Genomic DNA, 17,368 nt, shown 5'->3' on the forward strand with positions numbered 1-17,368 from the left:
GTTTGAAGATGATAGGTCCGTTTTTTCAGAAGTGCTTGTTGTGCACAGGTCACCGTATTTGGGACAGATGTCCCAGAAACTGCTTTTCCCTACGTTTTATTTTTCCTAAGTTATAGTTGTCCAAGAGCTTTACACATCAGGCAAAAAAGAAAAACAAAAAACACAATTTTCCAACAAAAATGGTAATTTTAAGATCTGAAAATTCGTTTCAATTTTCCACAGACTCTGTGGTAAAAATCAACTTCTCTCAAAGTCTTGGACATCGTAGGATCAGCATCTGAAATTATCTTGATAGCAAATTATTGACCCCATCACCAAACTTATGTTGACGTGGAAGTACTATACATTTATACTATACTAGACATTTTAACAAAAGTCAGACACATGGCTTATTTAAGAAACCCCTCAAACAGTTGACAAAGGTTCAAAGGCAGTCACATTTGCATTGTTGTTCTGAAAAAAAATCCTATAATAACTATTTCTAACATTGAAAGATTCCAGCTAGACATATTCACCACATTTATAAAAAAACATTTCATCAGCTCTAAAAATGTGCTGTTTATTCAATGCCATATGGCATTGGGGGTGAAAAAGCAATTAAAGGAGTGGTTATGTAGGTCTGTAAGGCAGTTCTTCTTCATGATTTACTGAAGGAAAGTGCTGCACATCTTTCTCTAAGTGCCACGTTGGATGCAGACGGTGGCGATTCTGGTCTTCCATCTGCCTCTTTCCCTTGCTATATTACAAATCTCATTACAACTCTTGTTGTTTCCTAACCATCTCACAGCATTGATGCTGGTGGTGTTTCCTCGCCTCCTTCTTGCTGTCTTCCCATTGATTTTGCCCAGCAATGCAACACTTCCAATGCCTTCAGGTTTGATTTGTCCCAAATAATTTAATTGTCAATTCTTTGTCTCACACAGTAAATGTCTTTTTGGCTGTGCTACTTTGTCTGTTCACGAAAATTTTAGCATTCTTCAAAAAAAAAAAAAGAAAAGCATCTCGCAGACTCTAGTCTCCTTCCATTGTTTCAAATGTAATATATTTGAATGTTCACCTTTGTTTTCATTGTTCTGCGTTGGTTTATAAGTATGTGTTTTAGCTGCATAAAAACTTTTTTTGCCATATCAGTCTTTTGATTTCCTGACCACTTCTTCTATCTTGTGTTAACATGCCACCTAGATAATAAAAGTGATTCACTTGCTTGACATTTTCAGATTGTACTTTAACTGGCATGCTGGCACTAACTACTGTGACTTTTGTAAACACTGTACTAACTCTTTTCTTGCAATTCAGGTTTATTCCCTCCTCTCCACTGCCTTCTACTCCCACATTTAACGTTTCTGTAGTTCTTCAGTTTCAGCAAATAAATCATGGGTGGCAGTGATTTCTACTTTCTTGGTTATCACTCATTTATCCATTTCAGCACTAATAATTCCATCTGTCTGTTTACAAACCAATATCAGCTATTTTATTTAATTTTTTTGCACATTTTCATTTGCCACTGGTTTGAGAGTGTTTTTTCCAATTTTAATTTAATTGAATCAACTGTGATTGAATTTTGATAGTAAAACAAATTGTTTACATCCTAGTGCCCCCACCCCCAAGAGCAGTTGAGGGTCAATGGGCTGGGGGGGAGGAGGAGGAGGAGGGGAGTGTGATAAGAATCTGTAGGCTGACCTCTTAACTGGGCCCCGAGCTGAGAAATGAAGGGGCAGCTTGTTTCCTGTTGTTTTGGAGGTAGAACACATGGGGTTTGTGCTCTTAGAGTTTTGCAGGAAGAGTAACCAACCAGCTGTATTAACTGTACTGGAACGTGAGTGTATATCCCTGATCTGTTCATGTACTGTGTTTATATGGGATACAGATATTTATAGAGAGAAACACACACACAGACTGTACACATTGTATCCTATACAGTAATTACTGTGTATGTACTTGTAAATTTTAAATGGATTTTGAGAATATTTTATAGATTATGTTACATTAGACCACAGAGAACATAGGAGAGGCTGTCCTAGGAAGAAAATGCGCCGTATCGGAAAATGTTATTAGACTGTATGCAGAGCCTGCGATCTGTTTTACTTTGTGTGTGTGTGTGCATATTAGAGAGGCCATACTGTACTGTGTTTGTATAACAGACTGCGTGTAGAGGCTGTACTGTAAATTAAGTAAACTGAATGCATACTAGTGGGCTGGGAATTTTATTGCAAAGTTTATTACTGTGTGTGTCTAATTTTCTTGGTATTTATATATGTTTGTATTTATATATATATGTTTGGATATGTATCAAGTATGGGAATAAATCTTAATATACGCTATACCATGCATTTTGTACATTTAACATATATTCAGTACATTAAAGTAAGCACGACTGGGATGTCTTCAGAGTATGAAAGAAGGGGTTAAAATTGAGTTGGGTGCATTGTAAAAGTGCTTTCCATTTGTGGATGTCCTGTTAGAACAGAATACAGACTGTTTACAGAAATCTTGGAAATGACCAACATGATTTGTAAAGTAAAAGCGGAGCTGCAGCTGCCTCTCTTCAGTATATTTTAGAGCTGTTTGTGTGGGTGTGTGTGTGTGTGTGCAATGGGTTGGGATTTGGGTTAGCTGGAGTAAACTGTTTGGCTGTTTTCAGTGGCAGCCCTTGAAAGGCATACGTACACTTTTCTTTTGTAGGCTAGTAATTTTTTTTTGTATAATATGTGAAGCATTTTGTTGACGAGCCTATGTTATAGGCGCGGTTTTAAGTTTATATAGCATTTAATTATGGGTGTAATTTTATTATATTTTTTAAGCACCTTTTATATCATGATCTTTATAATGTGAAATGGAGAGAGAGGGGGAGTAAGAACTTTACACACATAAATAAGACTGATCAGTAATTTTGCATTTAGTTAATAATAAAAGAAAGTAAATATTATTAGGATGAAGTGCTTGAGTATCTGCTTCTCAGATGCTCCCTATACAGGAAGTATGAGGTACTTGCTGCTGGATGGGGATTGCCACGTGACGTTAAAAAATGAGCACAGGGATGTTATGCCTCTTTATTTTCATAGCATTGCAACATGAGAAATGAATGCCCAACTATAAAAGTCTAATGATTGGTTCTAGACATCCAGACTATTTATTGGCAGTAAAACTTACTGCATTGACTTCAACTATCTATTTATTTTCATATGTGCTTATCCTGAGCAGAGTCACAGGGAACCTATCCTAGCAAGCATCAAGTACAAGGCAGCACAAGACCTGGATAGCCCGCCAGTCCACTGCAGGTTGAACTGTGCACACACACCAGGGTCAGTTTAGCATTGTCAATCCGATTAACCTGCGTGCCTTTGCAATCTGGGAGGAAAGCAGAGCACCCAAAGGAAGCCCATGCAGACATGAGGTGAACATGCATACTCCATGTTGGGAGCACCTGGGACACACATTCCTCATTGTCTTTGCTGCGTTGCAGCAGCACAGCCACTGCACCTGCATTCACTGTAGTTCTAATTATACAAGCACACACACTTTATTTTATATAGCGTAATTTACAGTAAAACACCATTACAAAGGGTCAATATAGAGTAGATTTTTAATTCCTTGTCACCATGTAGTATTCTGTTTGGACCAAAACAGGGTAGGAGAATAACTTGTGGTCACTTATTCAGTTGTGAGGATTAAGCCAGTAATCTTTTGCTTTAAAAAACAAACTACCTGGCCACATTGCCAATATTTTTATCATTTTAATTAGAAGTTTTTTTTTTTTTTTTCCTTCTTCAGGAATACATTAATCTCTACACTAGAGCCGCTGTGTTGAACCTGGAATTGGGTTCTTTTAGCACACACAGTTATAGGAATGGCATTAAGTATGGGCCATCTTTACTTGGAAATATGCTTTCAGCCTTAAAGGTTTTTTTATTTCTTCATTATCCTGGCAGCATCAGGTGCAAGGCAGAAACCTACTGGACAAGGGCCTACGTGTGCACACACCCAGACATGCACTCTAGATAGCCCTTGATGAGGCTAGTAAATACAGTTCTATTATTCTGACACTTTTAGTGGTTGTTATAGTAGGCTAGTACTTTGCTTGTGTGAGCTGGGTTCTAAATTTTATTTATACCTATATTTTCATACTCATTTAATCCAAGTCCTGGTTGCCTATCAATACTTTCTAAAAATAGTGAGGACAATCGTGTCTTTAGAGCTGTGTGCAAATTATGAAGTTCTATCTTTTTGGTCATTTATTACACACTGGCTGATTAAAGGTTACTAATTGGCACCTTTATCAGGGTTTCTGGCATTTAATTCATTGTGTCACAAGTAACTCCTCAGCATTTTCAGGTTAATTTTTTAAAAAGTGCCTTTCATGCAGGGTTCTTAATGCAAATAGATATTTGGGCTTCAGTTCTGCTTGAAAGGCACTGTGTTGAGAAAGAGGTGCATGCTAGAGTTTAACATAAAAGATTATCTAAAGTGAGTTAACAGAGTGATTTTTTGTTTTGTTAAATAGAGCCCCTTTCACCTTGCCTCTAGTTGTGTAGCATTTTTGAAGGCAGTTGAGCATTAAATGATAACTTTCAAACATAGATACTGTTTAACAAGCTGGTTGGTGTTTTGTTTTGTATATTGTCCTGCTCCATTATTGTGTATCTAATAAGGAAACTTAAACTTTAACTTTGAGATTACCTTTATGGAAAAGTTTTTTTAATTGCTGAGGATGTATGCATTGTCTTTAATATTGAGCAACCAGTTTTTCAATGCAGTACTAAAGTAGCACCCTTTAAACTGAACACTGTATACAGGTCTTTATGTATGTATATCTATATGTATTTATTTGTATAACTTTTTGTAAAAAGTATTGTGCCTTTCATAGTGAACAATCAATACTATGCATTTTCATGAAAGAAATAGGACTCGCATTGCTATTGAGTGACTTTTCCTTTCATGACGGCTTTCTGTACAAGGGTGGGATCAACCCTGGATGGTACACCAGTTTATTATACAGCATGCTGCCCCATACACCCATTCAATCATGTGCTCACTGGGCCTTTATAGAGCACCAATTAAACAAACAAGAAATGGCTACAAAGAGAATTGATAGGGGTTCTGTAAAGTGATTTCTTCAGATTGTGCTTTATTCGGTGTGGAGTGGTTGGACTGGAGTGGCGTAGTGTGGCATCGCATCATGGTGTGGTTCATGGTGTTCATCTCGGGAGCCGAGTATCATTTGGATAGGCGTTTCCGTTGAAGGTGTTACTTTTTTGTGTACTATTTAGTCATGTCCTCTGTAATGATGTGTGTCAGAGGGTTGGGAGGGTGCAGATATTTGTTTACCTATGTGTCCTAGGAAACTGGGTGAGGATCCAGGGTTTTTTTGGGTCAGCTGCGTACTTGTGACAGCTCTTGTCAAAATGAAATGCTGATACTTGCCGTGTGATAGTTACCTGACTGGTGAAATGAATCTCATCTTGATGTGCAAGATACTGTAAAAAACAGATTAGGCCCTTGAACGGACACATAAGCAGGGTATTCAATTTTATTCTGAGTCGTGCATTCATGTAATCTTTTCATTTGATTGATTGTCTTTAGTCTGACCTGCTCTGCTCCATCTTGGGACACAATGAAGTCTTAATTAATACTCCCCCTCTTATTTAAATTGATTGTAAACAGGGCCACCTGGGGTTCTCCTAAATAACAAACTAAAAAAATATATTAAAAGTGCCGGAGTCTGCAATGGTTAGGTGGCCCATCAAGGGTTGTTTCCTGTCTTCAACCCAATGTCCGTGTTGTAGGCTTTTACCGCCTATGACCCTAAATTGGATTAGGTGTGTGTGAGACAGTGGTGTGTAAAGTTGGATTAATGTAGGTGGGAGGGAGACTGTCCCTGTGGGCTGGAGCCCCATTCAGGGTTGGGTTTTGCTTTTCACCCAGTGTTACAAAGATAAGCGCTAGCTTCTTGTGACCCTGAAAAGGAAAAGCATGTTTTGTTTTTTTAAAGTCCCGTCATAGAATGTACAAGGCATCTCCATTGTGTGGAATATGATTTTTAAGAACATTTTAATATTTTGTGAATTAACAAAACACGTGGAGCCAAATGATGTAAGATATTTGAAGGCAATGAGGTGTAAATAGACATTTGCCAGAGGCAATTTGTCTTGGCTGGATTTTGTCAACATCCTCTTGTATCTTCATCTGGCATGGGCCAGGTTTGCTTATTTTTACTTCTTCTTTTTTTATTTTTATTTTCTACAACTGAGTCTTGTACTGCCATATTAGAAGAATATCAGTGTTGTATTGGTGCAAAGTTCAAATATCTTGTTCCCCCTATTGCCTAAAGAAATTCTGTCATATATATATATATATATATATATATATATATATATTTAAATATATATATATTATAACATATGGCATATGCAATTGCATGCCCCAGCAGGTTTTTTAATATTCGCACAACCTGAAGCAGATGGCTACTGGTAAACATTTATTTTCATATTTGTGGGTGCTGCTAAGGGAGCTTTTATTTGTCTACTGGGCTATATATATATATATATATATATATATATATATATATATATATATATATATATATATATATATATATATATATATAAATATATATATAAATAAATAAATGATTTATACAGTTAGTGTATGTGTGTATACAGTTGTGTCCATAAGTCTACATACTCTGACAGAATTGGTGAAATATTGTCCATTGTTTGAAAAATTTAAGTAATTATGCAGAAAGCTTTCCTTTTTAATTGGTGAATGTGCTCAGGCAAAGCAATTTATTTATCACATAATTGTTTTCATAGCCTTATAATATGCACATAAGTTGACACACACAGGTTCAAATTAAGGGAGAGTGTCCACACCTGTAACTTACTTGATTGCAATCAGTGTCTGTGTATAAATAGTCAGTTTAACTTCATGCAGGCTGCAATTACTTTGCTAGATACCAAGCCATGTGGAAAGCAAAAGAACTGTCAAAGGACCTGTGAGAAAAGGTTGTTGAATTGTATAAATTAGGGAAAGGATATAAAAAGATATCCAGAGATCTGAAAATGTCCGTCAGTAGTGTTCAAACTCTGATTTAAAAAAAAAAAAAAAAAAGTGAAAATTTAGGGGTTCTGTTGTTACCAAACAACGGTTAGGTAGACCAACCAAGATTTCTGCCACAACTGTCAGGATCATTGAGATGCCAAGAAAAACCCACAAGCCACTTCAGCTGAGATAAAGGCTTCTCTGCAAACAAGTGGTGTTGCTGTTTCAAGATGCACAATAAGGAGGTACTTGAACAGAAATGGACTGCAAGAAAAAAGCCTTTACTGTGTCATTGCCACTATCAGCCTGCTTAAAATATGCCAAACAATATCTAGACAAGCCTCAAAGCTTCTGGAACAAAGTTCTTAGGAGTGATGAGACCAAAATTGAACTTCATGGTCACAACCATAAACACTATGTTTGGAAAGGACGCAACAAGGTCCATCGCGAAAGGTACTCTGTCCCTACTGTGAAGCATTGAGGTTGATCTTAATGTTCTGAAGGGTTTGTGAGCTACAGTGGCACAGATAACTTGGTGAAGATTGATGTCAATATGAATGCAGCATGTTACTGGAAAATATTGGAGGACAACTTGCATTCATCAGTCTGGAAGCTGTGTATGGGACGCACTTGGATCTTCCAACTTGACAATGATCCAAAATAAGGTCAAGTCAACCCTTCAGTAGCTACAAAAGGAAAAAGTGAAGGTGCTGGAGTGGCCATTGCAGTCTCCTGACCTCAATATCATTGTGCCACTACAGTTGATGCCACACAACAAGAGAATTATCAGGACCTAGAGATTTTATGTCAAGAAAATCAAAGGTCTCGTCAACAACTATCACAAAAGACTGCATGCCATCATTCATGCTAAAGGGTGCAATGCACAGTATGAAGAACTAAGGATGTGCAAACTTTTGAACAGAGATTATCTCGCTATTTTCCTTATTACTATCTTTTGTTTAATAGTTGTGCTATTCTGTGATGCCTTATAGTTTTAATTTGGATGTGTTTTGCCAGATCACTCATGTTTTCTTTAAATTAAAGTATGGTAGACATCTGAACCAATTCTGCTAGGGTATGTACACTTATGGGTACAACTGTGTGTGTGTGTGTATGTATATTGTGTATTGTCAGTCAAAACTGATTTTGTTTTTTGTATTTTCAATTCCTATTCTCTGTGTGTAAATGCAAATTGCAAATAAATGTCTAGTATGTAGCATGCTTCCATTTCTTCTTTCTGCCAATGCATGCATGCCCAGTGTAGATGAACAGCTACATCATATGTGTTTTTAGTCATTTTACTGTGGGCAGAGATACTTTTGTGAACAATGTGGAAACAGTAGAAGGCAGAGATCATTAATGTTTAAAATTGCCATTTTTAAATGTCGTAGTGGGGATGTAGCCTTAATCTCAAAGTTTTTTTTTTTTTTTTTTTGGACTGTGTACAATCAATTCATACCTTTTTTTATGTTTGTTTGGGGTTACAGAAGCTGGTATGTGCCAATAACTGATTTAATGTATCTTGTTTTTAAAAATTTCTTTGAAATTGCATTCATTGTGTAACATCTGGTGAGATGAACTTGTAAAGAGCTGAAGAATGTTGATCACAATGATTGGCACTGTATTATTTTTAAAAAACTCTAGGATGGGAGTCATAGCGAAGGAAGCTAATGGTAAAGGTTCAGTTGTAGCTTATTGTAAGAAGAAGGCCTTTTGAATAGCTGATTGCATCTATCTTGGTTTTTATAAACCTCACTACAATAGAGCTTATATTGAAAGACTCTACAGAAGAAGATATTGCCGTCATGATTCGTAAAGAGCTTTAGGATGATGGCTACAATTTAAATAAAAAAAAAAATCATTAAAAAGATGATGATAGTAAAAGGACAATAATACAAAGGATAATCCAATCAGTTGGTTGATCATAGATAAAAGCGTCTGCAACGAGCTGCAAGATTATGTATTAAAATGTATTGATACGGGAGTGCTTCTGTGTGTGTTTTCAGAGACCGTGACCTCAATAGAAAACAATGTTTATAATTGATTGGTTGATTGTGAACTCATTTTTGCAAAGAGCACTGGATGGTCAAAGGCAGTTTTAAATGGGAAATCTTCAAAAATGAATGTTCTTTCCCTTACAGTGTAAGGTATTACCTCATTATATCATATATATATATATATATATATATATATATATATATATATATATATATATATATATATATATATCATTGTAAGGTATTATCATGATGCACCAACATTGATGGACTGAAAGCCAGAAGTCTACGTGACCATCATCATCAGGTCCTTCCATGAAAACCCTAAATACAAAGAGGACTGTTTGACTTATGTTAGGTAGATTGCCCAGAGGGGACTGGGCGGTCTCGTGGTCTGGAACCCCTACAGATTTTATTTTTTTTCTCCAGCTCTTGGAGAATTTTTTTTTTTTTCTGTCCACCCTGGCCATCGGACCTTACTTATTCTATGTTAATTAATGTTGACTTATGTTTATTTTTTATTGTGTCTTCTATTTTTCTATTCTTCATTTTGTAAAGCACTTTGAGCTACATTTTTTTTGTATGAATATGTGCTATATAAATAAATGTTGATTGATTGATTACCTGCATCTGATTGTGTGATTGGCACATTCAACAAAAATTGCTATATAAAATTGATAATTACAGTACTGCATGCACCCTACTGCATTACTACTGTCAGCTGCTCCTGTTTGTATATTTCTACTTCAGGTGCATTACTGTTATTCCCTTGGATGGATTGGGTACTTGTAATACCCACGCATAAAAGGGAATTCTCATTCTGCCTGTTTTCATGACACTCGGCTGTCGTCGCAGGTATCCAGCAGGACTCTTGGGCTAAGGTGGTAGTGTAAGGAGTCCAGAGCTAAATTGACCCAGTGTGAGCTTGCTGCCTCGAGGTAGCTCAGGAGTCTGGTTGCCTCCACTGTAGACAGTCCTTGTAATTCAGTCAGTCTTTTTCTTTGATGTGTTTTATCTGTGTTAACTACCCTGCAGTGTGTTGTCCTTTTTAAAGAATATGCTTAAAGAAAGTGGCAGAGGAGATGCAAATGGCTTGATGAATTTGGAGGGGGTGGGGAGAGATTTTAGATTGCTGCTGTCCAAGATGAGCCTGTAAGAGCGAATGGTCGGAAACTGGCTTCATTATCTCTCAGCTCTGTAGACATACTGGCGGGAAGGCGCTGGCCAGCCGCGAGTGTTTACTGTTTTGTGGACTTCCTTTCCTCCCTCTCTTCCTTCTCTGTCTTTGTTCAGCTGCTGTTCTTAGTCCCAGAAGGCAATTTGGTTACTGTGCCTTGAGGAAGGTCTCAACACAAGCTGATAAGAAGTAAACACAAATGAAAAAAAAGAGAGAAAAAAAAAAGACTTGGAAACTAGTGAGGTATTTTATTTAGCATCTTTTGGATTCCAGATTTGTATGCCAAAGTATTGACATAGAAGCAAAGTAGGAAGAGAGACTTCAAAGACTGACACATGCCTGTGCTTTTGCCTATTTTTCGCTCACCCTTATTATGCAGTTTATGGAGCCCTGGGCATTTATGGGTTTTCCCCATAATCAAGACAAGGCTGACATTTAATGTTTGTTAGTGGTCTCTCCCTGTGTGGTTTAATTTTTGGGAGCAGCCTACTACTCCTTGCCAAAGTGTGTGCAGGAGTGCTGTGAGATTAGAAGGACTGGCCTATTGAAGAAGCAGTTCTGCACATGGTCAACCTGTCTTTTTAAAATGAACCTTTCTTGAGTAACCAAGCATAGTTTTCATGAGCACATGTTTACACATCTGGAGGGCAGATGGCTTAAAGAACATCTTGGGGGTCACACAGGATGTCCGTGGGTGGATTTTTATATCATAGGGTGATGATTGCTGCTCATGCGGTGGCAGGTATATCTTAAAGTTGGGGTGTAAGAGAAAAAAAGTTGATAAACTAGTTTGAGATTGTGTTTTATTGTTGATGACCAGTAGCAGAGCTGTCTTAGTGTCCATGGCTAGTAATGTCTAGTTTAACATTTGGTAAAGTAGAGGAGTCTGTAGTGATGCAGTGGGGCTGGAGTCTCTTTGAAAGACTCACTCCCTCTCTCCTGTTTGAAGGTGGTGTTCTGTCATAGATACTTTTACATATGTGTGTGTGTGTGTGTGAAGAAATGTCTGCAGATCTTCTTAGTTCGGCCAAAGATGTTTCCAGGTTTTCTCGCATGCTTGTATACGAGCCAAAAATGTCAAGTAGAGGGCACACCGAGAAATCATCCTCCACAGGGGAAGGGAGCAATACCAGCTATTAGAACCAAAGGTGGACTTAACTGTTTTCACAGATGGAAATGGCATATTTTTCATTGAATAAACTAACAGTCAAATATTATTTCTTTTTCCAATTATATCACATTTATCTAAAGGTAGTGTTTAAATGAACATCAATTCTTCATATGTCCACATATGTTGAAAAAGAAAAAATGATTTCATTGGCGTGTACTTATTTTTTTCAAATGACTACATGCAGTAATGACTGGCTACATATTCATTTGCTGTTTCACGCTGATATGGTTGGTTAACCTGTTTATTGCAATGAGTGAGTCCTCCATTATAGCTGTTGAGGGTGTGATAGTGGAGGTTATCTATTGAGGCACATACTACGGGATATATTTAGAACAGATTTGTAGTAGTAAAGGTGCATTAATCGTATTTGGTCTATCGTATTTTTTTATTTCACTCCCTCTTTTGGTTTGTCACTCATTTATGCCTATCTTGATTATTCCTCGTACATATCTATACAGTACTCCACGTGTGTCTAGGAATGTTCAATTGTTTGTGTTTATCAGCATAGTGTATATGTTGGCTGAACGCATAGAAGGAGAAGGGGTACATGTAAAGATGTATGTGGATTTTGGCCTATATATGTCAATGCAAAAGCTAGTGTGTATGTATAATATAAAAGGAGCAATATACACAACATTCTCAAACCCAAAATATGCTTTGTTTATATACAAAGGAGAGAGTAATAGGCTGTCTCAAAGATGTAAAACTACTTTAAGAAATAAAGTAACTTTATACTATATTTTGGCTGTATTTCAGAATGTAAAATAAATATTTTCATCCACACAGTTGAATGAAATTTTAGATTACGTACGGTTAGGCTCAGTAGTGACCTTTCTGTCTGATTTTAATTTTTGTATTTTAGTTTTGTTTATAAACTGTTTTATCTATTGTTCGGTGTTGAGTGTTTAGAAAGGCGCCTACAAATACATAAAATGTATTATTATTATTAAATGAGAAATGCTCACAAGTGTTAATACTTGAAAAGCCATGTTAATAATCCTTTGTGTTTTCGGTAACATTTTACTTTTAACAAATTCAACTTGTATGTATTATATGTGTTAACACAGTGTATGTTGGGATCAATATTTGTGTATAAATAGGCTCGATCCTCCACTTAAATGTAGGCACAGACACAACTTTTAGAGACCATGAGACTTGAGAATAAATCATTTTGAAGAGAACAGGCCATTTACCGCAACAAAGCTCATCAATCCTGTTTACCCAGATCCTCCAAAATAACATTGAATTGAGTTTTGAATATCTCTAAAATCCTCCTGTTTACCACACACATTGGTCTCTTGTTTCATAGATCTGTGGTAATCTTTTGTGAAGACATCCTTAAAAATTTTTATGTAAAATTTAGCCTTAACAAGTTTTTATATTTGTCAGACCCTGTCGTCTTGTTGAAGAACTCCTTATAAAGCATTAGCTGGTATCCAATATGCTAATTCTAAATAAGTCAATCATGAGACCTTTTAATCACCATTGGTTAAACTTTAGTCATTTCTCATATCTCAAGATACTGTTCCCTAGACTGTCTGTGATGCAGCTGTGTTAGGTTTTTTTTTATACGGAGGTGAACTTTGCATACAGTATTCAAGATGAGATATCACTAGTGCCATGTATAACTCAAGTATAACCTTCCTTATCTTGTACTTCACAGATAGCCTAACATCCTTTTGTCCTACTTAATCACTTCCATACACCAGCAGTTGATAGTGACTACTCCAAGGTCCTTCTCATAAAAGCATACTTTCAAGTTTTAGACCTTCTACTGTTTATTCAAATCCAACATTTTTGATTCCTATGTGAAATTTAACGCAAGTCAATGTAAAGTATTACCCCTGCCTGAAATCTACCCAGATCTGTATTCTGTGAAGGTCTCTTTGCAATTATTTAATTCTACAGTGTCTGCAGATCAGCTTACTTCAGTTTCGTTGTTAAATTGATAAGCTTATGTATAATTCTTGATAAGACTAAAAATATTTAAAGGAAATCCTTTCATCGTCACAGTCTCTTTATAGATAGTTCTATATAGAGAGATGAATATATGTATTTGGTGTCTTTGTGTGTGTGTGTGTGTGTGTTGGTATAATGTATGTGTGTGTACTTGTAAACAGTATTAACACCCAATTGGATGCTGAAAATATATGGTGTGTGTTATAGTGTTGTAGTGGTATTAAAATTTTGACTTCGTTATGAATATCAATACCTGTACCTGAACCAAAACAGTGCAGAAGCAAATAACTGATTACTCCAATCCCCCACCCCCCCATCCCAATGATCTATCTTCAGACACCTTAACACTAGAATTACCAAAGCCTACGAAAAAACTTGTAAATCCATCCCACCTTAAATCCCTTTGCACCTCTCCGCCAGCGTTTTTTGTCTTGTAAATGCGTTGAAATATGTACACAGGAAGCTTTGCAGTCTACTTGTGACTTTACGCTGTAGGAAGTAAGTAAATAAATCAAGGTAAATAACATTCGATCTGGCTTTTATATACAAAGTATAGTGACGGCAAAAGTGCAACGTGCATTCTTTCTCAGATGTAGAACCCTTATCATCCGAGTTCCTCTGCTATAGCATGTCTTTATGTGAAAACCGCAGTATCAGATCGGGAGAAGTGTGAACGTAACTGGGAGAATAAAACTGAATAAAAAAAGAAAACAACGCTAACTATTACAAGTACCATACATTTACACCGGCTGTTACAGACTCGAATCAAATGTATGTTGTTTTTTTTTTCTAAAATAGTAAGAATACGAGCAGTTCACTTCTCAAAACGGAGTCATGTGGGATCAAACTCGTAACCTTTTGATTACCAGTCAGCAGTTCTTCCCATTACTCTACCAAAGCAGTCATGTTAAAGACGTGTCAATGTCGCACCCCAACGTAGGTTCTTTTTCTGCAGTTAGATTCTTGAATAAAAGCACACTTGTTTTGTTAAACTTGTACCTTTTGTGAAAGTGTTTATTTGATATTTTGACTTCAGGCTTCACACGTTCTATGCTTCATGTGTACATTTTGTCAATTATTACTAAAACATGAAAAACGTTTGTTTTAACAATGTGTTTACATAGATTGTTGTAGACATGGAACACAAATTAAATGCATGTTTTCCAAATAACGATATAGTATTTACTTTAGTCTATACAACTATAAGCAACTGACATGTAGGTAAACAGTCTTGAGCTGAGAAAACTTTGTGTGGCGGTGGGGGGATGTAATAGCAGGCTGCATGCTGCTTATTGACGCATTTAAAAGACAAAAGATAACGGAGAGGTGCTGAGGGATTTAAGGAGGTGTGTTTTTTTTTTTGTTTTTTTTTTTTTTGGTAGGCTTTGGTAATTCTAGTGTTAATGCACCACATCATGTGTTGCTTTCCTCTTTATAACCATGGAGTCCCGATTATGTCGAAGTAGTAACAGTGAGGTCTCCCTAGGAAAGCTGACATTTACTTTCGGTACTGAAACTCCTGAAATACATTGTAAAACTTGTGTTTTTTCTGTATTTTTTCAATACCGGTATACCATGCAACTTAAGTATGTAGAGTTAGTTTAATCTATTTTTAATTTTAGAAATATTTTTGGAATATGTACCTCTCCTATGGAAAGTAATTGAAATGTTTTGTTTCCATGGCCGTAGGCTTGCATGCATATGTTGTGTTCTTGGCTCTAATTTGCATGTCATTTGTCTTTAAAGTTTACTAGATGATTATGTTATTTAAATGTTGCCACCAGCTTCCAGATTAGCAGGCACTAAATACAGTGTTAGAGAGTGTTTTTGCTGACCCTGTTCTGTGTGTTTTTTTTGTTTTGTTTTGAGATATGATTTTAGGTGGACGTGCTGTAACTATGCAGCTTGGGCTTTGTTAGTTCCTAGTGCTCCAAACTACTGAATACTTGAAAGCCTGTTGTAATGACAATTTAAAACATGAACTGTGTTTAAAAAGCCTTGTTTGTTATTGCTTAACAATGAGTGAGACATAATCATTTTTACTTTTTACCCATTTCAGAACCGAAGATGGAGCTTCGAGTGGGGAACAAGTATCGCCTGGGGAGGAAGATTGGCAGTGGATCTTTTGGCGATATATATTTGGGTATACCCCCCCTTTTTAATTTTAGTAATTTGCCAGATGACACGCGTGCATGTTTGATATTTTGCCTACTCCCCAATTTGATCCTTTTCAGTTTGTTTTAACACCTGGAGTTAGTAATCCAGGCTAACAATTGGGCAAGAGTTTCCATCAGTGACTCAAAGGTAGCTTTTTTTTTAATATATATAAAGTTGTCAAATTGTCTAAAGTAAAAATCTGTATTGTCAGCATTTGCATGCAGTTGAGGGGAGCGAGTTCTGCGGAGGAGGGCAAATTGATTGGACAATGACAAGGGAAACTTAAGCATTTTAAAATTTGGTGAAAGTACAATTGAGATTCCCTTGCAATAGGAAACTAAAGAGTGCCTGTTTATTGAACATTGGAATGAATTGTTGTTGGAGTGGTGTACTGTGCTTCTTGTGGAGTGGAGACCCACAGCATTTTCACAGAAAATAAACTTGTATTATAGGACAATGGTTCTAGATACAAAGAAAAGTTTTGCTCATCCGAAATAATCCCAATTTACTTTTTATAATTCTGAGGGGAAAGTAAGGTTCTAGATTACTTCTAATATAGTTGTACTTGCATGGCACTGAAAAGTGGTGACGTGTTGATTAGATGGAGAGATCAAACTTTTAATCCTTGGAGGGAAATTAGTTTTTTTTTTCCAGAAGGTCCATTAATTTATGTGTTTGTGTATATGTATGTGTATGTATACATACCGTGGATATAAAAAGTCTACATAGCCCTGTCAAAATCGCAGATGTTGTGTTAAATAAAATAAAAATGAAACCAAGAAAAAACCTGTCAGAATTATTCTACCTATTCCACCTTTATCATAAAATTGCAGTCCGTATCAATTCAGAAACGGTTTAGTGATAAAAGGGGGGAAAAAAATCATGTAAAAACCTGGTTACATTAGTGTGCACACCCCCTAATCTGATACTTAGTTGAAGCACCTTTTGATTTTATTACAACACTCAGACCTTTTGGGAAAGAGTCTTGTCAGTTTGGCACATCTGGAGGTTTATTTTTTTTTTTTTTTTTTTGCACTCACTCCTCGCAAAACATTTCCATATCTATCAAATTATGAGGGCATCTCCTGTGCATAGCTCTCTTCAGGTCACCCGACAAATTTTTATTTGGATTAAGGTCTGGCTCTACCTGGGCCATTGCAGAACATAGATCCGCCTTTGAAGAAGCAATTGCTTTGTTGATTTTTTTGGGTCGTTGTCATGCTGAAAGGTGAAGTTCCTCTTCAACTTCCTAGCAGATCCTTGATGGTATTGTGCCAAAATAGACTGATACTTGGGGCTATTCATGGTTCCATCCACCTTGACTAAATCCCAAGTTACAGCTGAAGAAAAGCAGTCCCAAAGCATGATGCTACCTCCACCATGCTTCATTTTGTATATGGTGTTCTTTTGATAATGTGCTGTGTTATTTTTGCACCAAAAACAGCTTTTGGAATTATGACCAAATAGTTCAACCTTGGTCTCCTCAGAGCACAATTCATTTTCCTGAATGGTTGTTGGAGACTGAGTATATATTTTTTTTTTTTTGTTTGGCAACGTTTAGATGTTTTTCTTTCTCAGAAAAGGCTTTCGTCTTGCTACTATACCCCACCACCCAGACATATAAACAATACGACTGATCGCTGTTGCATGTAGGGAACAACCAGTACTTGCCAGGAATCCTGCAGCTCCTTTAATGTTGCTGTAGGCCTCTTAGTGGTCTCCCTGACCAATTTTTCCCCTTGTCTTCTCATTAATCTTGGAGGGACGTTCTGATCTTAGTAGAGTCACTGTTGAGCCATATTTTCTCCACTTGTTTTTTGTACCCCTGTCCTGATTGATACCTTTCAATGATGAGGTGCCATTCATGTT

General features: G+C 36.6%; 1 protein-coding gene across 3 annotated transcripts in view; it reads left to right on the top strand.

Moving 5' to 3' along the window:
* The window catches only part of LOC120536730 (casein kinase I), a 43,311-nt gene that overhangs the window by 3,031 nt on the left and 22,912 nt on the right, over positions 1-17,368 (top strand). For 2 of the 3 annotated variants that reach the window (XM_039765199.1, XM_039765197.1), the window contains exon 2: positions 15,402-15,485. In XM_039765199.1, the coding sequence (XP_039621133.1) occupies positions 15,410-15,485 (76 nt within the window). In that variant the 5' untranslated portion in view covers positions 15,402-15,409. Of the gene's footprint in view, positions 1-10,433; positions 10,456-15,401; positions 15,486-17,368 lie in introns of those variants that run through there. The other variant, XM_039765198.1, reaches the window with a different exon arrangement.

This window comes from Polypterus senegalus, chromosome 10 (genome assembly GCF_016835505.1).
Source record: "Polypterus senegalus isolate Bchr_013 chromosome 10, ASM1683550v1, whole genome shotgun sequence".
NCBI classification, from domain to species: Eukaryota; Metazoa; Chordata; class Cladistia; order Polypteriformes; family Polypteridae; genus Polypterus; species Polypterus senegalus.